This window comes from Argiope bruennichi, chromosome 1 (assembly GCF_947563725.1).
Source record: "Argiope bruennichi chromosome 1, qqArgBrue1.1, whole genome shotgun sequence".
Classification (NCBI taxonomy): Eukaryota; Metazoa; Arthropoda; class Arachnida; order Araneae; family Araneidae; genus Argiope; species Argiope bruennichi.
The window spans coordinates 101,511,854-101,537,554 of record NC_079151.1 but is presented as its reverse complement, the minus strand read 5'-3'; the positions used below and the strand labels follow the sequence as shown (position 1 = coordinate 101,537,554).

At 25.3% G+C, this 25,701-nt stretch overlaps 1 protein-coding gene across 1 annotated transcript; it reads left to right on the top strand.

The window, feature by feature from the left end:
• Positions 1-5,417: 5,417 nt before the first annotated feature.
• Positions 5,418-25,696, top strand: LOC129976648 (stomatin-like). Its single transcript, XM_056090333.1, has 10 exons — positions 5,418-5,530; positions 8,239-8,396; positions 10,712-10,824; positions 10,919-10,985; positions 11,504-11,586; positions 12,933-13,136; positions 14,108-14,163; positions 15,446-15,579; positions 17,179-17,379; positions 20,168-25,696. The coding sequence occupies exons 2-10, from the start codon at positions 8,243-8,245 to the stop codon at positions 20,380-20,382; spliced, it is 1,227 nt and encodes a 408-aa protein (XP_055946308.1). The 5' UTR covers positions 5,418-5,530; positions 8,239-8,242; the 3' UTR covers positions 20,383-25,696.
• The last annotated feature ends 5 nt before the right edge of the window (positions 25,697-25,701 follow it).

Sequence of the window (25,701 nt, the reverse complement as noted above, 5' to 3'; positions counted from 1 at the left end):
TTAGTTGAAAGGCACTTCGAAAACGTTTTACGCCTTTGCTCACCTATTTATGCATCCCATTTTAAAAATCACTTCTACACTTGGGCTTTCAAGATTAAATTATTTCAGCCAGTAGTGCTCCATGTATCAGTTAAATGCACTGTAAGAGAAAAATAGTTTTGAAAAAATTTGAAATGACTTTTTTTTTTATTTCATTTGCATTTTTCTTTCATTCGGCCTGGATACCCACCGGATGGTAAAAATAATTTAATCAACTACTTTCAAATCTTTTAGAAAATAATTCCGAAAAGGAATAACTTATTGTACGCAACTTAAAAGTTTTTAATTTTTCGTACATGAAGTATTAAAAAAGAAAGTATTGTAATCATCAAACAAGGTGTGGAATTTCCAAACGTGGTGATTTTGATCAATCTCCACGTTTCCACTGATCCTTGAATCTGCAACATTCATTTTTACTTTTCATACACAAAGTATTCAAAGAGAAAGTATATTGAAGTCCTCAAAAGAATCCAAACTTGAGATTTTGGTGCATTTTTACGCTTCAAACCTCTCTAAATACGAAACACTTACTTTTGCTTTCTAGCAAACGAAGTATTCAAACAGAAATTATTGTAATCATCAAAAATTTGAATCGGAGATTTTGATAAAACTCCACACACCGAGTCCGGAAAACACATTTTTTGTGGTATTTCTGTTTTTGAATTCGATTATTCAAATACGCTTAGAGCTACAAAATGAAATTTGGTGTATGGATTTTAAAACAAAATTCTGGATGTCTTTCAAATTTTAAGCGAAATCTATTCAGAAAAAGTCGTCCTACCCGGCTGTTCGAATTTAAGTTGGTAGAAAACAAAGAGAGTTAAATAAATAAAATTTTATATCCAAATTTAATATCTAGGGTGTATATACGTATCGAATTTGGAACCGAATCTGTCAAGGGGTTCATCGTATGTCGATCTGTATTTTCATAGCATGTACGCCGGCGTCCTGGCATAGGGGTAGCGCGTCTTCCCCGTGATCTGGGCGTCGCGGGCTCGAGTCCTGGTTTGGGCATGGTTGTTGTTCTATCTGTGAGATGTGTGAATGTGCCATCTTGTAAAAAGGGGTTGTGCAAGCCAATGAGTGATGCGTGAGTAGCAGTCGTACTCTTGGATCTAGTTGGCGCTACTATAAAAACAAGAGACGCTCCCCTTAAACCGCTGTCTTCGTAACAGCGGGCTTGTCTGTGGCAAGTGCCATAAGAAACAACAACGTAGCATGTACACGAGGTAACTTAGTCAATGGTTTTTATGTAAGAAATGTGATATATGATTTTGTTACTACAAATGTAGTTCTGTGCCGAATTTCCGTTTTAATCGACAAGCGAAAAACTTTCGAAAATACATTTTGGTTGTTTTTTTAATGGGTGTGTATTAAACTTTACACAGCAATGAATTGCCAAAAAATATCAACAATCGCACACTAATAAGCTGTTTTATAATTATGCTTCGGTAATGATGCGTTCCATAATACTCATTTAATGGAGAGTATGCGAGAAATCTTCGGAAATGTCACTTCCATTGTGTAATAAGCACATTCCAGCGATTAATCGCCAAAGCAATGGTTGACGCATGTCATCTTGGTATATTGGAATGTCTCGCTTTTTTCTAAGGATGCAGGTAAGCATCCTTTAATCTTACCTCCATGTTGAATACAAGGATAAGAAGCTACTGTACAAACAAGTAGCTCCTCGGTTTCACGGCAGTATATTAATGCTACTGTGGTACCATTAATATTTAATGGCTACTTTATTTGTCACACAATATATCGTACTTTCGATGGATCAACTCATGAGTCGATCGTAAAGGAGTTTGTTTTGAATGATTTTAAGTTCCCATATTACTTATTCAATCTATTTAGATTCACTAAATATTTTAAAGCCAGGTTAGGATGATTCTATTAGTTACTTTTAAGTCTTATTTGTGTTAAGCTAAATCATTTTATAGTGTTTTTGTCAATGCACTATGAGACTGATGTCAGAGAAATTATTAGCAATTGAATTGCATTTTACACTTAAGGACCCAGGAAATAAATATTATCATTATTTTATAGTCAGCATTTAAAAAAATTGCATGTGAAATATTGCATATACTTTTTTAGAAAATCGACAAATATTATATTTCTTCTGCAATTACCTTAAAAAACTATACATTTTAATTTGTAACTCTAAAAATTAGATTATTGTCAGATTCTCTGTTAGCACAAGAGACTGTGCAGTCAATGAAAAGTACTCAGATACTTCTTATTGCTCGTAATTAATGAAAGCTAAATTTAAAGAATATTTCAGTCAACTTGGAAGCATGTATTCTTTAAAAATATGCAACCTGCATTCACACATTTAACAATATATTCATATTTGCATAACTCTTCAATTTTCTCATTGCAACCTCTATTTTCTTTTTTTTTTAATCTTATAAATGATTCTGAATAATAAAAAAATTCCAAATATAAAATTTTAAGCAAATCAACTCAAAATCATTACAAATATACCAGAAAACAAATTTAGGGGCGTTTCAATAAATGCAAATATAACAAATCACTCACTCTAACAATACCTTCTTTGGTTCAAATTTTTATATCTGTTGTTAATACGGTAATTTTAACCCAAAAAATAATATATTTTTTTTTAAGTTTATAGTCAGGAGCAAAGGAACATGACTAAATAAGAATTCTAAATGCATGCTTTTATTATCATATTTAATTATAAAAAAAGCTAAATAATATTTTCGAGACTTACTACTTAAAATAATCACTGGTCCGGCCAACTGGTATAGGGGTAGCGTGTCTTCCCCGTGATCTGGGCCTCCTTTGTTCGAGTCCCGGTTCAGGCATGGTTGTTCTTCATCTGTTCTATCAGTGAGATGTGTGAATGTGCCCTCCTGTAAAAAGGGGTTGTACAAGCGAATTTGTTGCGTGAGTAGCTAAGACGTACTCTTTTCCCTAGTTGGCGCTACTAAAAACAAGAGACGCCCCCTTGGCTTAAAATCGCAGGCTTCGTCAGCGAGCTTGTCCATGGCAAGTGCCATTAGAAACAACAACAAATTCTGGTTTATTCTACTGATTAATATCAATAGAAGAAGATTAAATTAAAACGTTTTTGGAACAATTAGAAAATAAAAGAGAAAGCTTATTTTCTGAAACATAATAATTGAAACATAAATAGCATAATGTCATTGATTCGCATATTCAAAGTTCTATCAAGAGATATTTTAAATAATATTTAAGATTTTTTTATAATTAATTTTGTTTTGCAGAATGAATACTAATTAGGACTATTTAATTACATTTTTTGAACTTTTAATTCACTTTAAAACAAATTATGAAATTTAGGGGCATTGAATTATATATGTACACAAGGAGTTGCTTTAATATTTTATTCAATAATGCTTTATTCATTTATTTATTTAATGATTTATAAATTCATAATTTTTGCAGTATTTTGTTTCTGTTTTTTTCTATTGTTATGAATTAAAGATTTCACAGGTCAATTCTATAATTGAAATGGTCCATTTGTCCAAAATCAAACTTCGCTTAAAATGCAAAATTTGTTGCACGTACTGCCCTTTCTCGCCTCACCTTTACATTTAATAATAATAATAATTAGAAAAAATATTTTAATACAAAGCAACTTTCAAACACATGTTTCTTTATACCTATGAGAAAAGACCTTTTTTTCCCCCAAATTGAAATTCGCCTCCAAAGAAATGAAAAATCCTGCTTTTCTGAAAACTTATGGTTATTGCTACGTATCTTAAGAGCTATTGAATGGAATTGTTTGGAGCAATAATGTCTTAGGCATTGCTTCTTCGATTGGTATCAATCTTTTCGTGAATATTATTCAAATAGTTTTGATTTATGCATCTAAAAATAATATATATATATATATATATTACATTTTTAAGAATACAAAACTTTTGTCTTGTTTGTTGAGTGTTTTAATGCATAGTAAGATTCATTTTATCTTGGAAATTAAAGAAAAACGGGAACTCTAATTTAGCATTAGGAACTAAAAATTTCAATTGATTTTAATTCATCAACCTTTTATTCAAAATTGCAAAAGTCATATGTATTTGAGCCATTTTAATTTGGAAGCCTATTAAACGACCGCTTCCATTAAAAAAAATATATATCACGCACTTATACAGAATATATTTCATTGCCAACATAAATTTACAATTTTACTGTACAGTATTTAAATTTCGGCGTTATGAGCAGTATCCATATATTTATTTTATGATATAGCTATTTATTAGAATTCAAAATACAATACAATATTGTGAAAATGTAAAAATGTTGTTTGGCAGTTTGTGCTAATAGGGTCAACTTTTTCATTTAAGTCGCTTGGCAAAAAAAGACAGAAATCCCAATATTTTGAGACAGAAAAAAAAAGACCAGAGACAATATATATATATATATATATATATATATATATATATATATATATATATTGAGACAGAAATCCCAATTTTACATCTTGGTCAGTAATCAAGATGCTATCATTTCTACAGACATCTCATTTTCCCATTTCAAATATGCGCTATCCCGAAGTCGAATTTCGAATCGTATCTTCTTATATAGTAACAGTATAGCTTGGAAAAATGCTATACAGATGTAACATTTGGTGATTTGCGATCATTATGTATTTTATTTCAAATAAATAAAAGATTTAAAGACTACTTTATTAGAATAGCAAACTGCAATTCACAAGTAAAAAAAAAAAAAAAAAAAAAAGATGAGAAAATTTAAAAATACTTACAATTTAAAAAAAATGCTTAACAAATAAAAAAAAATCCTAAAGTTAATTTGGAATAAAATTTAGAAGAACCTAAATGTTTCGTATTGATTTAGTTCACCTGAGAGACAAATTGATTCAAAAAAACATTTCTAAAGCAGAGTAGTTTAGAAGCAAAAAATGTATTCACTTTTAATAAAATTTTTTAAAAATATACATGTATGTAAGTTTTGATTAAGAAAAAAAGTTTTTAGTCTACTTTTGTTTAATTCTTGCAGTTTTCTTGATAAGCGATGCCTCCGACATATTTTTACCGCAATTATTTTTTCGCAAAATGTTTTTGAAATTAAGAATAGTCAATCATAAAAAGTGCTATTATAGTTCAACACAACTATTAAGGGGTGGAAAACAGCTTAGCTTTTTCTGATGTTCAATATTTTTTGCTAAATAAAGTTAATTGGTGGAGAAAAACAAGTTTGTTAGACATACAGTTTTCCAGTGTTTTCTTTTGAGTTGACTCTGAGGAATTTACGAGTTTTTTGAGCATCCGCCTCTTTCACGTGACAACGGATGTGCCTGCCCTGTTTTGAGTTGCGAGTTAACTCTGACCGTAATTTCTGGTATTTATAGTATTGTTTGCTTTGGGAAATGAACTGAATTCATGGTTGTTTACAAAACAATTCGATGCAATTTTACATTTACGCAGCATTTCAACATGTATCACTAACTCTTTTAAAAAGTATTAATCTCTTACATCTCGTAAGTTTTCTTATATTATTATTTCAAATAATTGCTGTTTTCGTATTATATGCGTTGAATTATGCATTAAAATATTTCTTTTATCACTTATGATGTGCAAATTTAATGCATAGTAAAAAAATTTCAGAATTTTAAATTTAAATAGATAACTATGCATTGTCTTTAACATTTCATAAATTTCAATAGTGTAATTGGTAGATGATCTAATTACTATTTGTTATTGAACGGAAGACCTCGGAACATGGCCTGAATTGAATATAGTTCAATGAACAATATTTTATTAATTTTATTTATTAATTTGGAAAATATTTTTTCATGTATTATTATATTTTAAAAAATTACAGCTTGAGTTATATTGAGTATATAAAATAAAATCTTTAACATTTTTTTCGTTTAAGTTTGATTCTACGTCTATTTAGTATTAATTACTACTTTATATTCTTTATTTTGAATGGCACAAATAAATAAATCATCACCAAATCAACCTAAAACAATGAAAATTTACTATTTTTTTTCTCCTATTATCTCAAAGTATTTGGAGTTCTTGATAATAATGATATAGGTCAGTTCATTGTTGCTCGTCATCCATCCAAACAATTTAATAATTCTTCTTAATTCTAAGATGAAATGGAGTCTTATTTTGGAACATAACTAAACGTTTAGTTTAAAAAAATATTTCTCATGAAATATTACTGTATGTTGCATATTTTTGCACTTTTTGCTTATTATGTTGCTAATGAAAAAATACTGGTATTTTGAATTAACGTTCAATTAAATTTTATGAATCTGTGAATTGATTTATATTATTTTTTTATTTGTCGTAATCTTGTAGTAGACTTTTTAAAAAATTTATATACTATCAGTTGATTTCATGACTTCATAAAATAGTACAAAATGTTTTATAATACTCATTATTATCTATTAAAAATTTTGGTTTATGCATAAATTGGTCAGCCTCAATTTCATGTTATTTTGGAAAGAAGAATCAATTTAAAAGGCATTTATAAAGTGATTTACTCTTAAATTACAATTAATCTAATTTATATTGGAACTTTTGTTAAATGTGATTATCTATGGGTTTTTTTTCAGTAAAATTTTCTGTATGAATATATTTATAAAATTAAGGAATCATATATGATAATTATCTTTTATATTGTCAAGAAACAGAATAATGTCAAGTCTATTGGTATTACATTATTTAGCATGCTTGTCTGTCTCAGTATTACTGCAGAATTGTTGTAGGTGAAAATGGGGCATATTGTTTGATAGTTTATATTCAGTCATAGTATCAAGTAAACAAAGTTCATTAAGTGATTTTTAATATCTTACATGCAAGTTATGTATCATTTAAAATTAGTAACACCTACTTCCAATGTCTAATGTTTTTGGTAATGACAGAGATTGTAACAGATTTGTGCCTCATTGTTGGAATATCATGTTACATTATAGTCACAACAGTTATTATAAAGTACAGATTTTTATTTAAATTTGTTTGAATTGAAATATATAGATTCTAATGATCCCTTAAGCAAACTTGAAATAAAATACTACATTTGATAAGATTGCATGTAGTTAGAATAACTTTAAATGATTGGGAAAATATAAAAAATTTAGCTGCATAGATTATAGAAATTATAGGACAGACTTTATGCAATTTTCATGACATACTAAATATGTCCTTCTTTTATCTATTCCTTATATTTAAATAGCAACAAAACAAAATATAAGCAAATATTAATTAAAGGAAACTGATAAAAATGGTTAAAAAATGTAAATATCTCACAAAAAGGTATGGAAACCTATATGAGAAAAAAACTTTTGAAAAAATTAATAATTTTATTTATGTTTTTATTCATATTTCTTGTTAAAAAATCTAAATGGAAAATGCAGAGTTATTAAGAATAATAAAATTAACATTGCAAAGCATATGCTTTGATGTGCATTAATTGGATAATTTATATATGTCACAATGTTCCGTTTCATTCAGTAATAGTATATTCCATCTGACATAGTTTGTAACAACATATTTTTATGACTATATAATAAGATTTCAGATCTTACATTTTAGTTCAAAAGAAGGGCAACATCACTTCACTGTGGGCAGCATAATTAGTTCTATTATTAAAATATCATTCATTGCAAAATTAATTTACATTCAAAATTTTACTTTTAACATATAGACATGTAAAAGAAAACGTGTTAGTTAACCATGTGTTAGAAAACATGTAAAAGTAACATGTTTGCTAATAGAACTGTAAGTAATAGTGTAAAGTCTCCCAAATTGCACATATTTGAGTGCACTGAGAAACAAGATGACTAACAAGATTTTATATAATTTGGAATTAATGTTTCCTTCAAACAAATACATAAAAACTTTGAAATGAAATTCAGGGTAATACTGCCTCCTATATAACACTGTATCTCATTTTTCCTTACTTGTGTACTTTTTAATGTTGTATTTATGGGGGGGGGAGAGAAATGTGCTTTAGATTAGTTGTCTATTAAAACCCCATAAACTAAGCTATAAAGATGTACCATATGTACTATTTTGTGTTATTTTTATTATGATTTCAAAATTCTGTGAATTTTTATCTATTCATTATTAGTATCGAATGAAAAATCAGGCTTATCATTTTCAATCATTGACTTAAATAATATTATAAAATTTATATTAAACATTGACTACATTTTTGTGTTTTTTCTTACAGGAGAATGGTTACCGAAAATGGTTTCAGCTCAATATTTGATTATAGTTCTCCTTTTCAGTATGGTCCTGTCGGTGTGAATATGAAATCATATAATAAAAGAAATTATAAATCAGTTTTCTCATATCATGCTGTCTCTATATCATCTGATGAAGAGAATGGTAATATTTTTTAATTAACATTAATTTATTTTTGAAATTGATTTGCAAATATTTTTCACCAGTATCTTCCCATTGTAGTAATTTTTTTTCTGGAATAATGCATTTGTCTATTTCAATGAAATTCTTCACAAAAATTACTTCTATTTTTTAAAAATCAAGACAGTTTGTACTGTCATTTGAATATTTTAATTTATATACATAACAAACTTTAAATTTAAGAGTAAGCTTTTTTACTATTCTTTATAGTGTGCTAACAAAAATTGACCACATTTGATTTCAGATTTTCTATTATATCAGAAATTATTCTTAATTTAGAAAAGTTTTAAATTTGTTGAAATGAAAGCTTAATATATTAAATTTGATTCTAAATTGTATTCAGGGCAATTTCAAAGTGTTCTTGTAACAGAAATTTTATTTATGCATTTCAGTTAAAAAAAAAAATTGTAAAATAATTATTTGGAATTTTTTTAATAGACAAATACTGCTTATTCAAATGCATTAATATTATGTGTTCAGTACTGTAAGTAATTATAATAATTCTGTAGAAGATTATAAGCCTAAAACAGAGAATGTTATTCAGTTTCATAACATTAAAGTTTTTGTCTATTTTTAAACTAAACATTTGAAAATTTAAGTCCAAACGAAGTATTGTTTGCTGCGATTGAGAAATATATATAGTAAATAATTTAGCTAACATTATAATAAATTATTCAACAAGTTTATAGAGAGGATGAAATCTATCAAATTGTTTATTAAAAATCATTAAAATTAAAATGGATAAAATATTCTAATTGTATTAGATATTTTTTTTAAATAAATGGAGTGCTGATGTTTTCTTCAATACCAGAATTTCTATCTTCAATTAAAACTAATAATGTCTTAAATGAAGTAGCTGTATATAAAATTATTTGGTCAAAATTTTTTTTGTCCAGTTATATAATACAAAGTTTTCATTTATATGAAAAGAAGTATTTATCCTAATACATTCTTTGTATATGTAAATCATTTTATGATTTTAAGAGAAACAAGTTTAGAGTTTTTTGTCAATATTTTTTTATTCTTCATTATGTTTTGAAAATAATTCAGTATTTAAAAATTACTAAGATATCTTTGTGAGAACAATGACCAGTAAAAGTGGCAGTTTAAATAGGAAGGGAACAGGTTAGGAAAAGAAACTCCGAGAAAGTATTTTGAACTTATATAGTTTTAGGAAGAAATTTTGCAGATAAAATAATTTTGGTTGTCAACATTGTGAGAAAAGAGTTCACACAACTCTGAAGTGAAAGCTATATTGAAATCTGAATTTGAATGATAAGAAAATAATTATTTTTAGAACATAATTGAATTGAAATTTTATATACACTCACACACACATAGTTAATGTTACATTACTCATCTAAAAAGTAAGTTTTGCACAATGTCAAAAGATGGCAGCCATGCATTATGAAAGTTAATGTGTGCATCTGAAAAATTAATTAATTGATTGTGCAAGATACTGCTACTATATTCAATCATTCATGTTTCCCAATCTCTCAAATTATTGTACTTGCAATGGCTGAAAATATCATTCTTTATATTTTCTCCTATTAACACAAGGAATATTTTCTTGTGAAGTATTTTCATAATATATATATTTCATAGTATATCATAGTATTTATAGCATTCATGTTTAATGCAAATTGATTATAGCATTCATGTTTGTTGTGCAAATTCTTTTGGTTGGATACCATGAGCAAATAATTGGTGCATTTAATTTTCAAAGTTTATCATAATTTGGTCTTAAGAAACATGATGGAAGGATGGGTGATGACTATGTGTCGATGTTTAAGGAGCTTAATAACTGTTTCTCACCGATATCCTGATATTTAATACTTAGAATTATTATTAAGCCTTTGTTGTTCTGGAAATTATGTGCTAAGTAGCTGTAGAAAAAACTAGTTCAATCCAAAATATCGAGAAAACTGAATTTGATTCGAATGTGTTATAAATATTTTAATTTAAATTAGGAAAATGTTGAAAAATAGCTTAACAAGCTTAGTGACTGTGTGCTATTTCTTTATAACTGTTTTCTTTCTTTTTTTAATCTTTTAGAGTCCTACTTTTTATATAATCTGCATACAACAGCATATATTTAACTGAATAAGAAGTAATGTTTCTTTATAATAAAATTTAGAATATCAAAAAAGTATTTTTTCTTCCTTTAAATTTTGATTGTTACTTTTATGATGGAATCTGATGAATTTCTTATTTTAAAACTAATCTATATTTTATTGTTATTTTCAATCACATATCCAAAATTGTATTTGTTTTTACAGATAGAGACATGAAAGAACCTCTATCGTCTGCTGTTCTAAGAAGTATTATTGTGTTTTTCCTTTATTTGCTTGCTTTAATATCTTTCCCATTTTCACTCTGGATATGCATAAAGGTAATTAAAACCAAACTATTTTATAGTCATATTAAATAATGTTCAGATATTTGGAAAATCTCTTTTCAAAATTACTTTTCACTTCGTTTATTAGAGGATTAGTTCATTGGAGCGTATTGTTCTTATGAGACTTGGGAAACTTCAACCAATTAAAGGACCAGGTAATTTTACTTATTTTTATGCATGGATTTTTTTAAAAATTAATTATTATTTAAAAATTTTTCATATGGAATCTAAACATATTTCTTATTCTTTTGTTATATCATAAAAGAATTTAGAATGTTTTTTTTCTGAAATTATATTTAAATTTAATAAGTCTGAAGTGTATATAAAATGTATAAAAACTTTATTGTGTTAGAAATGAAATTATATGACAATTTTTTTTTTATTTCTTCTTTTGTAAATTTAATAAATATTTTGTAAATTTTTAAATGCTATAAATGTATGAGCAACAATTTAGAAAGCAAGCTAAAACAATTGCTTAGATTGGTAATATATATATATATATATATATATATATATATATAAGTAATTTGGCCTTTTATTGCATTTAATGTGCTTGTAATCTAGCCTTGAAAAAAAAATTTACATACATGCTTAAGCATAATACATGCTTAATAAGTTGCAAATTACTTTATATCTATTTATTATGTTTCTTCAATAATAATATTTTTTTAAGGCTTTGCATTTATTTTGCCTTGTGTTGACAAATGGACTAAAGTTGATTTGAGACCTCAGAGTTTCGATGTTTCTACATCTCAAGTAAGTTACATTCTTAGTAAAGAGATTTGCTTAAAAGATTTAAGCAAATGCTTTATGTAACAATAAGATCCCTTTCTTTCTTTCTTTTTTGAAACTATATTGAAATCTTTTGTTAATTTTGTTGTGAAATGCCAATAATATTTGTTAAACATCAGTCTTTATTTTTGAGTGTCATAATTTTTTTTTGTGTTATCTAGATTATAAACTCTTGTTTATAATAATTTAAACTATTGAAGAAAAGAAGTTTGCTTTAACTTTACTAAAATGATAATTGTATTTTAATGATGAAACAGACTTAGAAAGAATACTTACCATATTGCTATAAGCAAAATTCACTTTTCTTTTTTTCCTGCTTTGACTGCACCTGTAATTCCCTAGTTTATAGTTTCCACTCTTCTGTGAGATTTTTACTTTCTATCAGCATCAATATCATTTTAATCTGAGGATCATATATCAACTGCATTCCTATCAATTAATACCTGCTTAACCAATTTGTTATTTCTAGGTCTTTTCCTCATCATTACATTAGTGATTTGAATGCTTCAAACCTGATCATCTTTGAAAAAATTTGTGTACATTATAATATTTTCAATGTTACTTTATTTTTTTATATATAAAGAGACATTAAAAAACATGATTTGTTATTTATATACTTAGAATTAAAACTATAATGACATTTATAAAATAAGTAAAACTTATTTATGTTATGAAGTATCAAATAAAAATGGAATTTATTTTTGGGGGGAAAAATCATGTTCTTATTTTATAGTATTAAGTCATCTATTAATTAATTTATTTTTTTAATTATTTTTGCGGTGAGATGGCTGGGTGTTAAGATCTTAGCATAAGGATCACAAGATTGTAAGTTCAATATCCTTTCTTTGGTGTGGTCAGGAATATTAGAAAAAAAATGCCATCATTGTCATCTACCCGCATTCGAAATAATGAGGTTTGTTTCAAGGTAGTCTTTATGTTATTTTCAAATGAGATGCTTATATAATTGAACTAACTAAACTGAACCTTTCAACTAACTCCAAAAACAACTTCCAAACTTAGAAATATTTGTTTGAAATTTTACAAATCAGTTATAGAAATAAGCTTAATCTATTAAATTTATTTTAGTTTTAGATCTTAAATTTTTAATTAAAAAAAAATTCCAAAAATTGAAATTATTTTCGAATTTCTTGTAGCCACCAAAATCAGATATAAATAGGATTATAAATGTCTATGGCTGTTCAATTTTTAATAATAACTATATTAAATTGCTTTCAGAGTTTGTAAAATTTTTGTTTATTTATTTTATTTTATTTTTTTAATTTTTTAATAACTGTTTTTCTCTTTTGAAGTTATTAACTGCTGATGGAGGAATAGTGGAAGTCCAAAGCGATATTGAGTTCAGGGTTTCAGATGTAACTAGTTATGTTTTGAAACTTCACCATCATGAAAATACTTTAAAGGAATTAGGGTTGCTTTGTTTGAAAAACATTATTTCTGAGGAAGATTTAGAAGATCTGGAAACTAAAAGAGATCTTATTTGTTGCAAAATAAAGGTTAGCATTTTGCATATTGCTTGTACAAATATGAAGGTATATATTTAGTTGGGATGAAAACTTTTAAATTAGCAAAACTTAAAGCAAATTAAGAAGAGCATCAAAGTCAAGAAGTATCATTGAATTATCAAATACTATTTTGTAATTTAATTTTTGAGTTATTTTTTTCCCTATTCTTATATTATCTGTTCATCACATAGTAAGATTTAATGTTTTTAATTACTACACTCTGAAATTTCTATTATCTAGTATTTATTGTATTTCTGACCAGGAAATTTCCTTTGAAGAAGGATTAATTATTAAGTTATGATGCTTTGAGTTAATTTACTCTGCACATTTGAAAATAAAAAATTAAATTGATTAGAAAAAAAATGTACTAAATATTGTGAATGTTTATAGAAAAAATTATTTATAAAAAAATTAGATAACCAAGCTTTTTAACACTTATATGAAAAGTTATAAAAATGATATTTCATGATATAATTATTTTGTAGATGAATAATCACTAAAATCACTGCTTATAAATCAAATCATATTGTTTTCTGTATTCAAAACTTTGGGTGATAAATATTTGTCGGTAACAGTAAATTTCATACTGCATTAATTTTTGAATTTATAGATTTGTAAAGTAAATAGCAATTTAAGAAAATATTAGTTCTCATTTAAAATTTCTTAGATATATAATTGTATATTTTTAAATTATAAATTATTAAAAATGAGATAAACTGTATTTATGTTAACATGAGTTGAAACTAGTATTACTATATAATATATATATATATATAAAATCTGTTTTAGCATTAATATATGTCATAACTTTCAAAAAATTTCATTGAGTTTCTGTTGTAGCTTCATTTATATATATCATTTCCTCTTTGTAAGGTTTGTATTTTTCTCAAACGAAAGTATGTTCCTTTATACGAAAAATAACTTTTATCATAAAAATTTATTTCTTATAATTTTTTTAACAGGATGAGCTGAATCGAAGTGTCATAAATTGGGGACTTGAAGTTGTGCATGTATATCTGTAAGTTATTTATGTATATTAACAATTTTAGATTTATTATTTTTTACTTCACTTTACCTATTTCATTAATTTTAATTTAAAAGTTAAGTTTTAAAGTGTTCTTACTTTTCAGCTTTATTTCTTCTTTATTGTTATCTTAGTGATTTTTTTGGTTTGAGGGGGTTGTAGAGTATATGCCATTTTAATATAATCTTTTAAAATTGTCTTTGAGTTAATATTTGACTCTAATGTGTAAATATCAAGTTTCAAGGTAACTTTATTTTATAATTTAATGTAATTTAGGGCTGAATGTTTTTATGTTGAAGTTATTCATGAATGTATTAACGTTACATTGGAAATAACTGAAATATTATATGTTTTTACAAAATTATTGTAAACATACAAAATTGTATAGTTTGAGGCTTTTCTTGGAAATCTTAATGATTTCTATGAAATTATTAAATCGTATACTTTTACTTATGTGATATACATAAAATTCAATATCACATAAGATTATTGGGGATTTGGTGGTTCTCTTGACAGTAATATTGTTGTTTGGTGATATTGTTTATTCCTTGATCTGCTATATTTCATTATGAAGAATTCACTTTTTAAAAAAAATATTTCTAAATGAAAAAATATATAGAAATGTTGCAAATTAAATTTGTTGAAAATCCAACATTCATCCTTTGATGTGGAGTTTGAAAGGGGGGAGGGTACAGCCCATTCAGACATTATCATTTGACCACAGTTCATAATTTTGAAGGCTGTTCAAAATCAACCTTCCATTTTCCTTAAAGGAAAGTTAATATAATTAAATTAAATTAAAGTTCAATTATTTATTAATGTTTATATTGTAATTTCTTAAAACTTTTGTGCAAATGAATTTTATTCATTGCTTGTTTTTGTATTCTTATTGTGCTGATAAATTATGTGTTTAAAAGTTAATATGAATTTAGAAGATTGAATTCAGTTATAAATATATAGATTTTTGTAATGCTGTGATTTTGCTTTTTATAATCTTATGTAATTTATTATTTAAATGATCTTAATAGGGAAAGAAAAGCAAGAAATTTTTTTTTCTATGCATATTTTTTATCTATGTGATTAGATTAATTCTGCAAAGTAAATTTATACTTAAAAAATTAATTATGATGCAGATTTATTTTTCTACTTTTAAAATAAGATCTTTGTATTTCCGAAAAATTGCGTGAAACTACGTTTTATGTTGAATTTCTTTGTGATTATAATATTTTAGTTACAATTAAAACTTTTACTTCTAATTTAAATTTGAACTATGCAGGCACTCTGTAAAAGTTTTAAAAGCAGCAGAACCTGTAGATGCAATTGGTACTTTAATGACAGCACTGAAAGCTGCTACAGGTAACTCATCTGAGCATACAGCTGCCATGTTTCCTCTCATTCCAGAGTTAGCTGGTAATTGCTTTTATCATCTAAAAAAATGTGAGGTTTTAAAATTAGTGTAAAACTGCATTGCATAATTTGTGTTATAATGATATTTATTCATTTGTAAATATTTCATAAACTATTAATAGAGTTTTACACAAATAATGAAAAACTTCAGTTAGTTTGTAAAAGTTATCTTTTTGTTCTGGCAAGTTTTTAAAAATATGATTTAATGGTTTCATTGCAAGAAACATCAAATGATATTTTAAAATAATTATTCTTAAGATAATAAAGAGTTTTTTTTTAACAATTATTGTAGCAAATTATATATATAAAAATGGTTTCTTAGTACTGAATACTAATAATGTACCAATGAATTATTTAAAACATTTTTTTAAAATTAATTTAATTTTTTTTTTTAAATTTACAATTCTAAATTATGTTTACATACTTTGATAAGAATTACTTCACTAAAAGTATAGAAGCAGTTCTATGCTTAATTTTTCAATTTCATAAAAACTGAAATGAATGTTGAACATTCTTTTAATCTAGTATTGTATATATATTTTTTTACATTATAACTGAATGTTATCAAAAATATTTATGAAGATAGAATGGATTGAATTTAGCCATTAGTATTTAAGAAAATTTCTTAATTGTTGAAATGCATTTATAATAATTGCACATTTCAGATTTTAAAATTTCTGAATTCTTAGCATTTAACAGTTTAAAAATACTCTGAACTCACCATTTCATTCCACTATGGTATGAAACTAATAAGCTATATAAATCAAATTTGGAGTCATTGTTCTTGACTATATAGAAAGTTGTTACTGTGTGTGTGTAATGGCATTTTTTAATCTAATTTAAGACATAATTGATTTCATAATTTTTATCTTAAATTATCCCATATTATTTTATTCTAAAATGTTCTTTTATTTTCTGATCCTACTTTTTTTATTTAATTATTTCCAACACATGCTCAAAAAAAAAAAAGTTGACCTCTTTGTTTGTCAAGCCCCCTGCAAAGGGATAAAAATCTGTGACACTTAAGACATTTTTTTTATATTCCTTTGCTTACATGGGTCAAAGAAACCCATATCAGAATCCCATGGTGAAATCACTGAGGGGAAATCTGTCTTTGTATTGTGATTAAATAGATGCGTCTTTTTTTTATTTTTTTTTTTATCTTCACTTTTCTCTTGTACAAAATATGGCTCCCATGATGAAATAAATTGAAGTTTCTTCTTTTTCACCATGCATCTGCAAATTATGTTTACCTATATATATATGTGTGTGTAATATATATATATATATATATATATATATATTACCAACCATATATTGTTGCCAACTTCTTGAACAGGGCTGTTGCTTTTTTTTACATATTGTTATGTATGCAAACATACTTAAATATAATAGAAGATTTCAATAATTATTTTTATATAGAAAGCTTGCATGAATAAATGAAAAATATAATAATAATAAGTTAAATATTTATAAAGAGGCCACTATATGTTCGAAAAAAGTATTTTCATACATCGGTTTACTGTATTATTATACTTCAAATATGTTTTCATAAAAAAGTAGTAGAATTTCTTTTATGTACATTTTTCTTTTAAAATACAGAAAAAAATTCTGGTCAAGAAATTAACAAAAATGAACAGAATGTCACAAAAACTCAGCTGCAGCCTGAGTATTGTGTGACTGCAATCAAAACGCTTGCCGCTCTTGCTGAGAAAGAAGGGTATGTCAAAGATCTGAGTGCCAAATTTAGATTTGACATTGTGGGTCGATCCACTTCAAGACTTTTAATCTCATTTGATAAAGGTAAGACTACTATATTATTTATGAAATTTGAGATATTTTATCTTTTTAAAATGCAACTCTTTGTAGAAGAATTAAACTATTATATTTATAATTAAATTTTATTGGACCATCTGTCTAATACTATTTTGTTTAAGCAAAAGAATCATACCAATTGTTTTGGATTTTGTTGTATGTGTATAAAAATTGTATGTGTATAAAAAAATTTCAAAACTTTTTATGAAAAATTGTTAGTCTGTTTAAAATTAATTAAAAATTTAAAAGTGATAGCTCTCACAATGTATGACATAACTCAAGTGATAAAATTTAATAATAATAGTTGTAGTGACTTGAAACAATGAAATGCAAAAATGAAAGATTCTTTAAAAATTGGTTGTAGGAATGTATTTTATGGTTAAATTACAAGAACTGTTTAAAAGTTCAGCAATAAAAATTGATTTTGCCTACAGACGATATTCATAGCAGTAATGTACTTCCTGAAAACAATATAGTTTTTTATATGGTTTGGCAACCTTGTAATTTCTGGTTTGTTGCTCTCATCTCATTCTCCTCTTTTAATCCTGATGGAAAACTTTTGTATATCCTGTATACTGTATAATCATTTAAGCAAAAAACGGCAATGAAAACCTTCTGAAATTAAAAAATAAAAAAAAGTAAGAATTTAAAAAGCTACTGTTTTTTAAATTACTTGATGATATATATTTAATATTGTAACTTTCAAACTTTCATTACATTATATCATCTGAGGATTAAATCTGCGAGAGTTGTATTCCCTGAACTTTTTCATATACTTCCTGATAATTATATCAGTTCTTATCATGAAAATTGTGGACTCTGAGCAAGTCTGGGATTTCAAGCAATCCTCAGATTTTTATTGATAATCTTAGGGTGTCTTTTGGATTCTTTCTTTTCAACTGATTGAAGCCAAAATTTGAAACAGATCTATAATTTTGGTTACCTGGTCACATTACACATTAAATTTGTTAAGTTAATATTTTTGAATTATTGCATTTACATATACTTGAATAAACAGATTGATAGATGACCAACCTTTAGATAGATTTAATTCAAAATGAAGTTCAAATCCATGATGATAATACTGTGTGTCAAATTTAATTTTAATTGTGTAGTTTGTATTTAAAGTTATTATATTTGTATCATATAGGCTAACAACTATAAAGTCAAAATCATGAATTTCTGTGTTTATAATCCACAGATTTAATGTAAAGTGATCACTTTTCATCTATCTATCTCGAAGCATTTTTGAGTTATCATGTCCATTGTTAGAAAGATAGACATAATTCTAAAAAAAGTGTTTTATAGATTGGCGATCATAATTCAGAAATTCATCAAAATATAAAGATTGGTTTTTAAAATGATAAAAAATACTTTCTCTTTCATATATAGGAAAGTAAAAAAAGAAAAAGAAAAAATCAAATGAAAACATTTTAATCTGACTCTCATGTTTTGAATGCAGATTTTTGAACATACAACATTTGATATGATAATAATATACTGACCTGAAAATAGTAATCTTATTTGTTTGATGAAGCAAACAAAGTGACATTCATTAGAAAAATACTCTTTGAAAATAGGAAAACATGATATTAATGTATAGTCAAGTTACATTTTTCTTATTGATTTGTCTTAAATCAATATCAGTTTTTATCTTTTAATCAATTAATATATTTTATATATACTTGTAGCTGTATCCCAGTATGTATTTAAATAATATTAGACTTTATGTAAAGTATAATTCACTTATCTAAAGTGCATCAGGAACTAGCCATGTAAATGGTTTTGATATGCATTAATTCTATCTGGACCAAATGGCCTCCTATTGATGTTGTATGTAAACTTATAGAGAGAAAGATGTCAGCCTAAATGTCATTTTTGTCTTATAACCAGACTTACATTTTTGAGGTTCATCCAAAATAGCCATTGTGTTTCAAAATATGTTGTAATTGTGTTCTTAGTTATATAAATATAACTAGGAAAACAAAGCTATACTTTCTATGCTTCTCATTAGTTTCAAAAATTGCTCAATACCTGGTATCAAAGAAAAGTAGTTTTGTATGAAATGGTAAGGTAATAAATAAAATTTTTGTAAAAAAATTGGTAAAAAATAAAAATGTTAAAGTTTTTAAATTTAATATTTTTATTAAAAGTAAATGTATCAATTTAAATTAATAAAAGAAATTGTTAAAGATGGATGTATTATGAAAGCTAACTACTTAATGATATCTTACCAATCCTACTTTCATAAAACCAAATAGAATTAATGCAAGATTTTAAATATGCTGTTGAAATTTTGCATTTTATTTTTGGAATTTTAATTCAATTGTTAGCATTTTTAAAATTTCTTTATTTTTTTAAAAAATTACATTACATAAATAAAAAGCTGTTACTGTATTAATTTGGTTTCAATTTCAGCTCAGAAATGATGATAAATGAATGCTGAATTTCTAATACAAGGAATGAAACAAAATTAATTTGAAAAATCTTCTTATAGAAATTAAAATTTTCTCTAAATTTCAATAAATTGGACATTTTTTTAATATTCTAATTACAAAATTATCCTAGCACTTCACTATATTAAGTAGAAACATCTCAACATTTAAAAAAATAAAAGGTGCTCAAACTTTCTACTTTGATATTAACCATTCCTTCAAAATAATAGGAATAATAAAAGTTGCATTTATTATTAAGAATTTAAAAATTAGTATGTATTCTATGATGTGTGTTTTGAATAATACTTCATTTCTAGACTTTTTTTTTTTTGTTTCAATAGGGCACATTTCTGTTTTTGAAAATGTTGAGAGTTCTAAGCAATCAGATGTTCAACTCATGCTTACTGAAGACAATTTAAGGGATTTTTTGAATGGTGAAGTCTCACCTCTTGAAGCTTATATGGATGGGAAGGTGATGGTAACTGGTGATTGGAGTCTTTTGAGATCACTTGCAAAGGTTTTTGATTTATGTCGACCTAAGAGTCAAAGCACATGAGTTTGTTGTTTTCATTTTGTTGTTATTTTAGTCATTAATGCCATTGTACATATTCTCTGTATTTTTGCTTAATATACAAGAACAAAAGAATGCATCATCTGTCTAAAGTATTGTAAAGTTAGATGATTATTTTTATGATTGTTACAATTTTATATGCATTATTTTCTAGTCATGTTCACTTGTATAGTTTTGTTTAATGTTCACTGCTTAAAAGATTTAAACTTTTTTTCCTTGAGTTTGTGGATAGCTTCATAGGGGGGGGGGGGATCTTGAATATATATTCTGTTTGTTAGTCATCTAAAAGTTTCTTTTCTTTTTTTTTATTTATAAATTTTTAGATTTACCGATAAAAGGTGTAAAATTGCCATATTTTTTATAAATTTTTTTTTACACGTAAGTTATTAGATTAGAATTAAATAATATGTTAATGAAATGAAAAAATGTGTACTAATGTTTTTATTAACTAATGCATATTAAAATTTTACTATAATAGCTATTTGTTATAGGGGTTGTGATTATGTAACTTTAATTTTCTTCTATTTTTCTATTCCTACTATTTGCTCACTCTCTCGCTATATATATATATTTTCGAATTCTCAATCGTTAATAAAATACTTTTTATTCATCCACTCAAGTTCAAATACATTTTTTTAAACACTTGTAGTGGATGACACTTGATGTTAATACAGTTTTTTTTCCAAATATTAATTAATTAATTAAATTTGTTCAGTAATTACTATTTGGTCGCCAAAGTCACCAAATCCATCGCCATGTTGCCAAGTTTGTCGCTAAGCTCTATTTTGCCACTTAATATTGTGATTCTGTCATATGTATATACATATTTATATTAATTGTAATTATTTAATGAAAAGTAATTAAAATAAAAAAAATGTTGGCGTAAGCAGAAATTAACTTAAATGCTTTTTTATATATTGCATGTTAATTACTGTTAACTGATATAAATTTTGATACTTTAATGATAATTGGAATGTTTAAAACATTTTTTATCAGAGAGTACCTGTCAGAAAATATGAAAATTTTTAGTGCCTCATCAGTAATTTCATGTTACTTACACACACATATATATATATATATATATTAGTATAAGTTAGCATTTGCTGCTTTTAAATGTGAAATTTTTGCATTCTAAATTTGCAAAACACAGATTGTTCTCTCTAATCTATCTGTCTTATTTTTTTTATTATTATTCATTATAATTTTAATTTTTAATTTTTTTATATGATCAACCAAAATGAATAATCTTTTAAAAATATCTTGTTGTCTTTTAATTATATATTGTTTTAAAAGTGAATGCATAATCAGCTTTCTAAACATGAAGTGCATGTTTCTTAAATATAATTGTTTTGAATTTTATGCAATATTATTATTGTAATTATTATAATAGTTTTTTTCTCACTTGAAGATAAAAAAAAAGCGAGTTAGCATAAGGCACATGCTCCGAGTTTTGTCAGCATGCTAACACTGTTGTTGGTCTGTTCCTTTGTAATAGTTTCTATTATTTTTTCAGCTTTATTGTGTGAGTATGCCATTATGGTACAAAGAAAGAATGATTTATTTGATTAGTTATAATTTTGAAATTATAAGAGTGTTTCATTTACTCTTTCTTTAAGAATTTTGCTTAAAATGCAGGTATTAAATATTAAAAATGGATATGCTATTGCTATTCTGAAACAAAGAGTCATGGTTGTTTCATGGTTCTCTTTTATTTAAATAATATAAGATTCAATCACTTGTAATTTACTTTAATCTTTGAAACTTTCATAAAACATCATTTGCAAAATTATACAAAAAAGCTATGAATTTTTTCTGTAGTTTAATTTGTAATTAGTATTGTAACTTCTAGTCATCAAAATGCAATGTAATACTTTGGCACTGATCTTCATATTTTCTGTTCTCTATTTATAAATTTTATCTCTAAATAGTCAGTAGAAAATCTTTATTTATTTTTTTCATTGTTGTAAATGAGAGGGGACTTGTATTATGCCAAATTTGATAATCTTATTCCTGTATCCTGTTACATGATTCAAAATTACATTTTTGAAATCACCTGTTCATAATTATTAAATTATTACTCTTTCTCAGACTTATAAACCTGAGATGAGATATATTAATTTTAATTTTTATTTTTAATCTGATCTATATACAATCTTTGAACAGAGCAAAAATTTGCTATTAAAAGAACAGAAAATAAACTTAAGACTGTTTGTACGAGAGACAAAACTAATTTGAGCTTGATGTTTGAAATAGTAATCCAAAAGATTTGGAAACTTCTGAAATCAATGGCTATGGTTATAAATCATGGGATAAAAATCTTTGCTTTCATAATTTATATTACAAAATTTCATTATTCTTATTTTTTTATATATATTTTTAAGGAATTTGAAAAGTGATCTGAGAGTTAATATTGAGAATGGGTGATATTAGTCTTTCATTTTCTCATTATTTTTCTGAAAAAAAGGGGACGTTGGGAGAAATTCTGGTATTATGCAAGTACTGTTAAAAATTAAACTCGTCATTTGTTTAGTACTTTTTCTTGAAAAATTTTAACCTTGATATTTTATGTTCAGAGTATTCTCTTGCAATAATGACAAGTTGCTGTTTAGTTTTTATGGTTTATGCTAGACATTCAGTCTGGGTATTATTGAGTCTTTTACCTTTTTTTAAAAAAATATATGTAACATTTGCATATTTTGCTCAAAGCTGCAATATTATGCCAAATACTGCGAGTATCCTTTTCTACAGTTATTTAATTAAATATATAAATAGGTTAAAACTGACTGCTTTCAGACTTTTTTTTAGATTTATAATATATTTACACATAGATTTTGCTTTTCAAAGCAATACTATTTTCTAAAATGTTCTGAAAATTTCTATAGATGAAAAGAAATCTGTAAATTTTTATTTGGTGCTGTTTTTTTATTATGTGCGTTATATTGGTTACTCATATTTTTTATCTATATTATAGCCTTTACTTATAAATTATTATTTTGGATAGTGCTGTAATACAGTTTTATTGAAGTTTTAAATTACAATACAAATAATTGTTTTCTCAAAAATGTTTTTCTCTTTTTGTTGTGCCATCAGAACAAAAGTATTTTATTGTGTCAGTTTTATTGGGCAGATTAATGTATTCACTCATAATTCATATATTTCATTGCTGTGTATATAAATTGAGTGAATAATAATTAATATATTACTTTTTTAATTGTATCTCTCATACTTCATCTCATAAAGTAAAAATTTGATACCTTTAGAATAGATCAGATTTCAAAATCATTAAAATTATAAGTTTTTTTTTACTATTTTACCCTAGATTTTAGTATTAAAAGATTTCATATTGATTTTGTAAATTTTTGAAGGTATGATTGATAGTTTTGATTATTTAAATATTCTGTACTTCCTATTATTTTTAAGACATCCTCTATTTCTTGAGTGTATATCCTACAGATACGATTAAGAATCCATAGAAACATTGAAATATTTGTCAGCAAAGTATACATTTTTGTACCAAATTATGATATCTTTGAAGTTGATTGAGTAATGGTTTATTTTAGACTATAAATTTAAGATGCAAGAACTTGATGCAAAGAAATCATGACTGAAGTTTTTTTCTTCTTAACATTACCATATATAAAGTAATAAAAGTTGAATGCTAATTATTAAGCTTATTACTACTTTTATCACAAATATATTATTTTACATTGATGTATTTGTAATGAATGCAATTATGAATTAAATTTGAAACTATATTAACACATATTATGTATTATTGTAATGATACTTGTGATTTCAAAATTTTTATGAACATAAAAGGACAAATTATAATATCTGAGCATCATTTAAAAACGTGATTTTTATTATTTACTTTTGTTAGTTGTGATGAAGAAATAATTAATAAATGCTTATGAAGGTATACACTTAGATTTCCTTTTAATTTCATAAATATCATTGTATTATTAAGCAGGTGTGTACAATATGGTAAGTAGTTCATAGCCAATGTCCCCAATTAAAAAATGAAATTTGAAACTAAACAAAACAAAATTGAATGTAACGAATTTATTTATTGCATATTATCTTTTATTAATTCAAAATTTACCACTTTTTTTTTGTAATGGATGTTTAACTATTTTGAAAACGTTTTAAGTGAAATTGATTCAAATAGTCCAAAATAAGTTTAATGCATTTATTTTTGAAGCAAATTAAAATATTTTTTTAAATTTAATAGTATTTTAGTCCTAAAGTTTTCTTTGATAATATTCAAATATAGGAATTTGTCCATGCAATTGGAATCGGATTTGAGTTTGCTCACGAGAAAATTCATTTCCCAAATACATTTGAAATAATTTGATAATAAAGTTTAGGGACCAGAAGTCGGATTTCATTAGCCAAGTATTTAATCTTTGTGCTAATTAACCTGCTGCTTTTATGGTATGGAAGTTTGAAAGTGTGATACAGGCTCAACACTGGCTTCATCATCTTACCACATTTAAAAATAAAGATGTTTATATGATTATTCCTTCAAAAAGGCAAGCTGATTTTAATTCGTTAAAGCAGTTATATTTAGTACTGCAGTTTAATTTCATTAATGTTTTGCTGTAAAAATGATAGAGAAGTATATATTAATTTATTTTGATTTTCCCATTCAGTTTTAAGTATTGGATATTTAGCATGGTAGTGGAGAGCTTAAATGTATTCATATTATCAAAACAACATAATATTTTTGTGATATTATAAAAAAATTCATGGAATATGTATTGGAATTTTCTCTAATTAAAAATTAATGAACATTTTAATAATAAATCTGATTTAGTTTTTAATTGTGAATAGATACCTATTTTAGTATAAAGTTACAACTTGCTTTTTTAAAAGTATTGTTTTACATTAATTTGGAAATCTTAAGTATATATTTCTTTAATATATATAACAATTTTTCTCCTTTCACATATCAGTTAACAGTGCAGTTTGTTGTCCTAACCATATAATGAATAATACAATCATACAACTGGAAAACTGATTTAATATGTTCAATTATATGTAATTCTTCTTATGTAAGAACATATAAAAAGAATTATGTATTTTTAACAGCTTAAAAGTGATCTAAAATTACAATATATTACATTTCCATTGGCTTAGTTAATAATGAATAAAAATTACTTACAAAATGTTGGTTTCTGGTTCAATAATTACACTCTATTAATGGTATGGCTTTCAGTTACCTGTTACCTTTCATTTGATATTTTTTTGTGTTTTCAAGTTTATGTAAAAACGAACATAAGAATTAGACAATTATGAAACAAC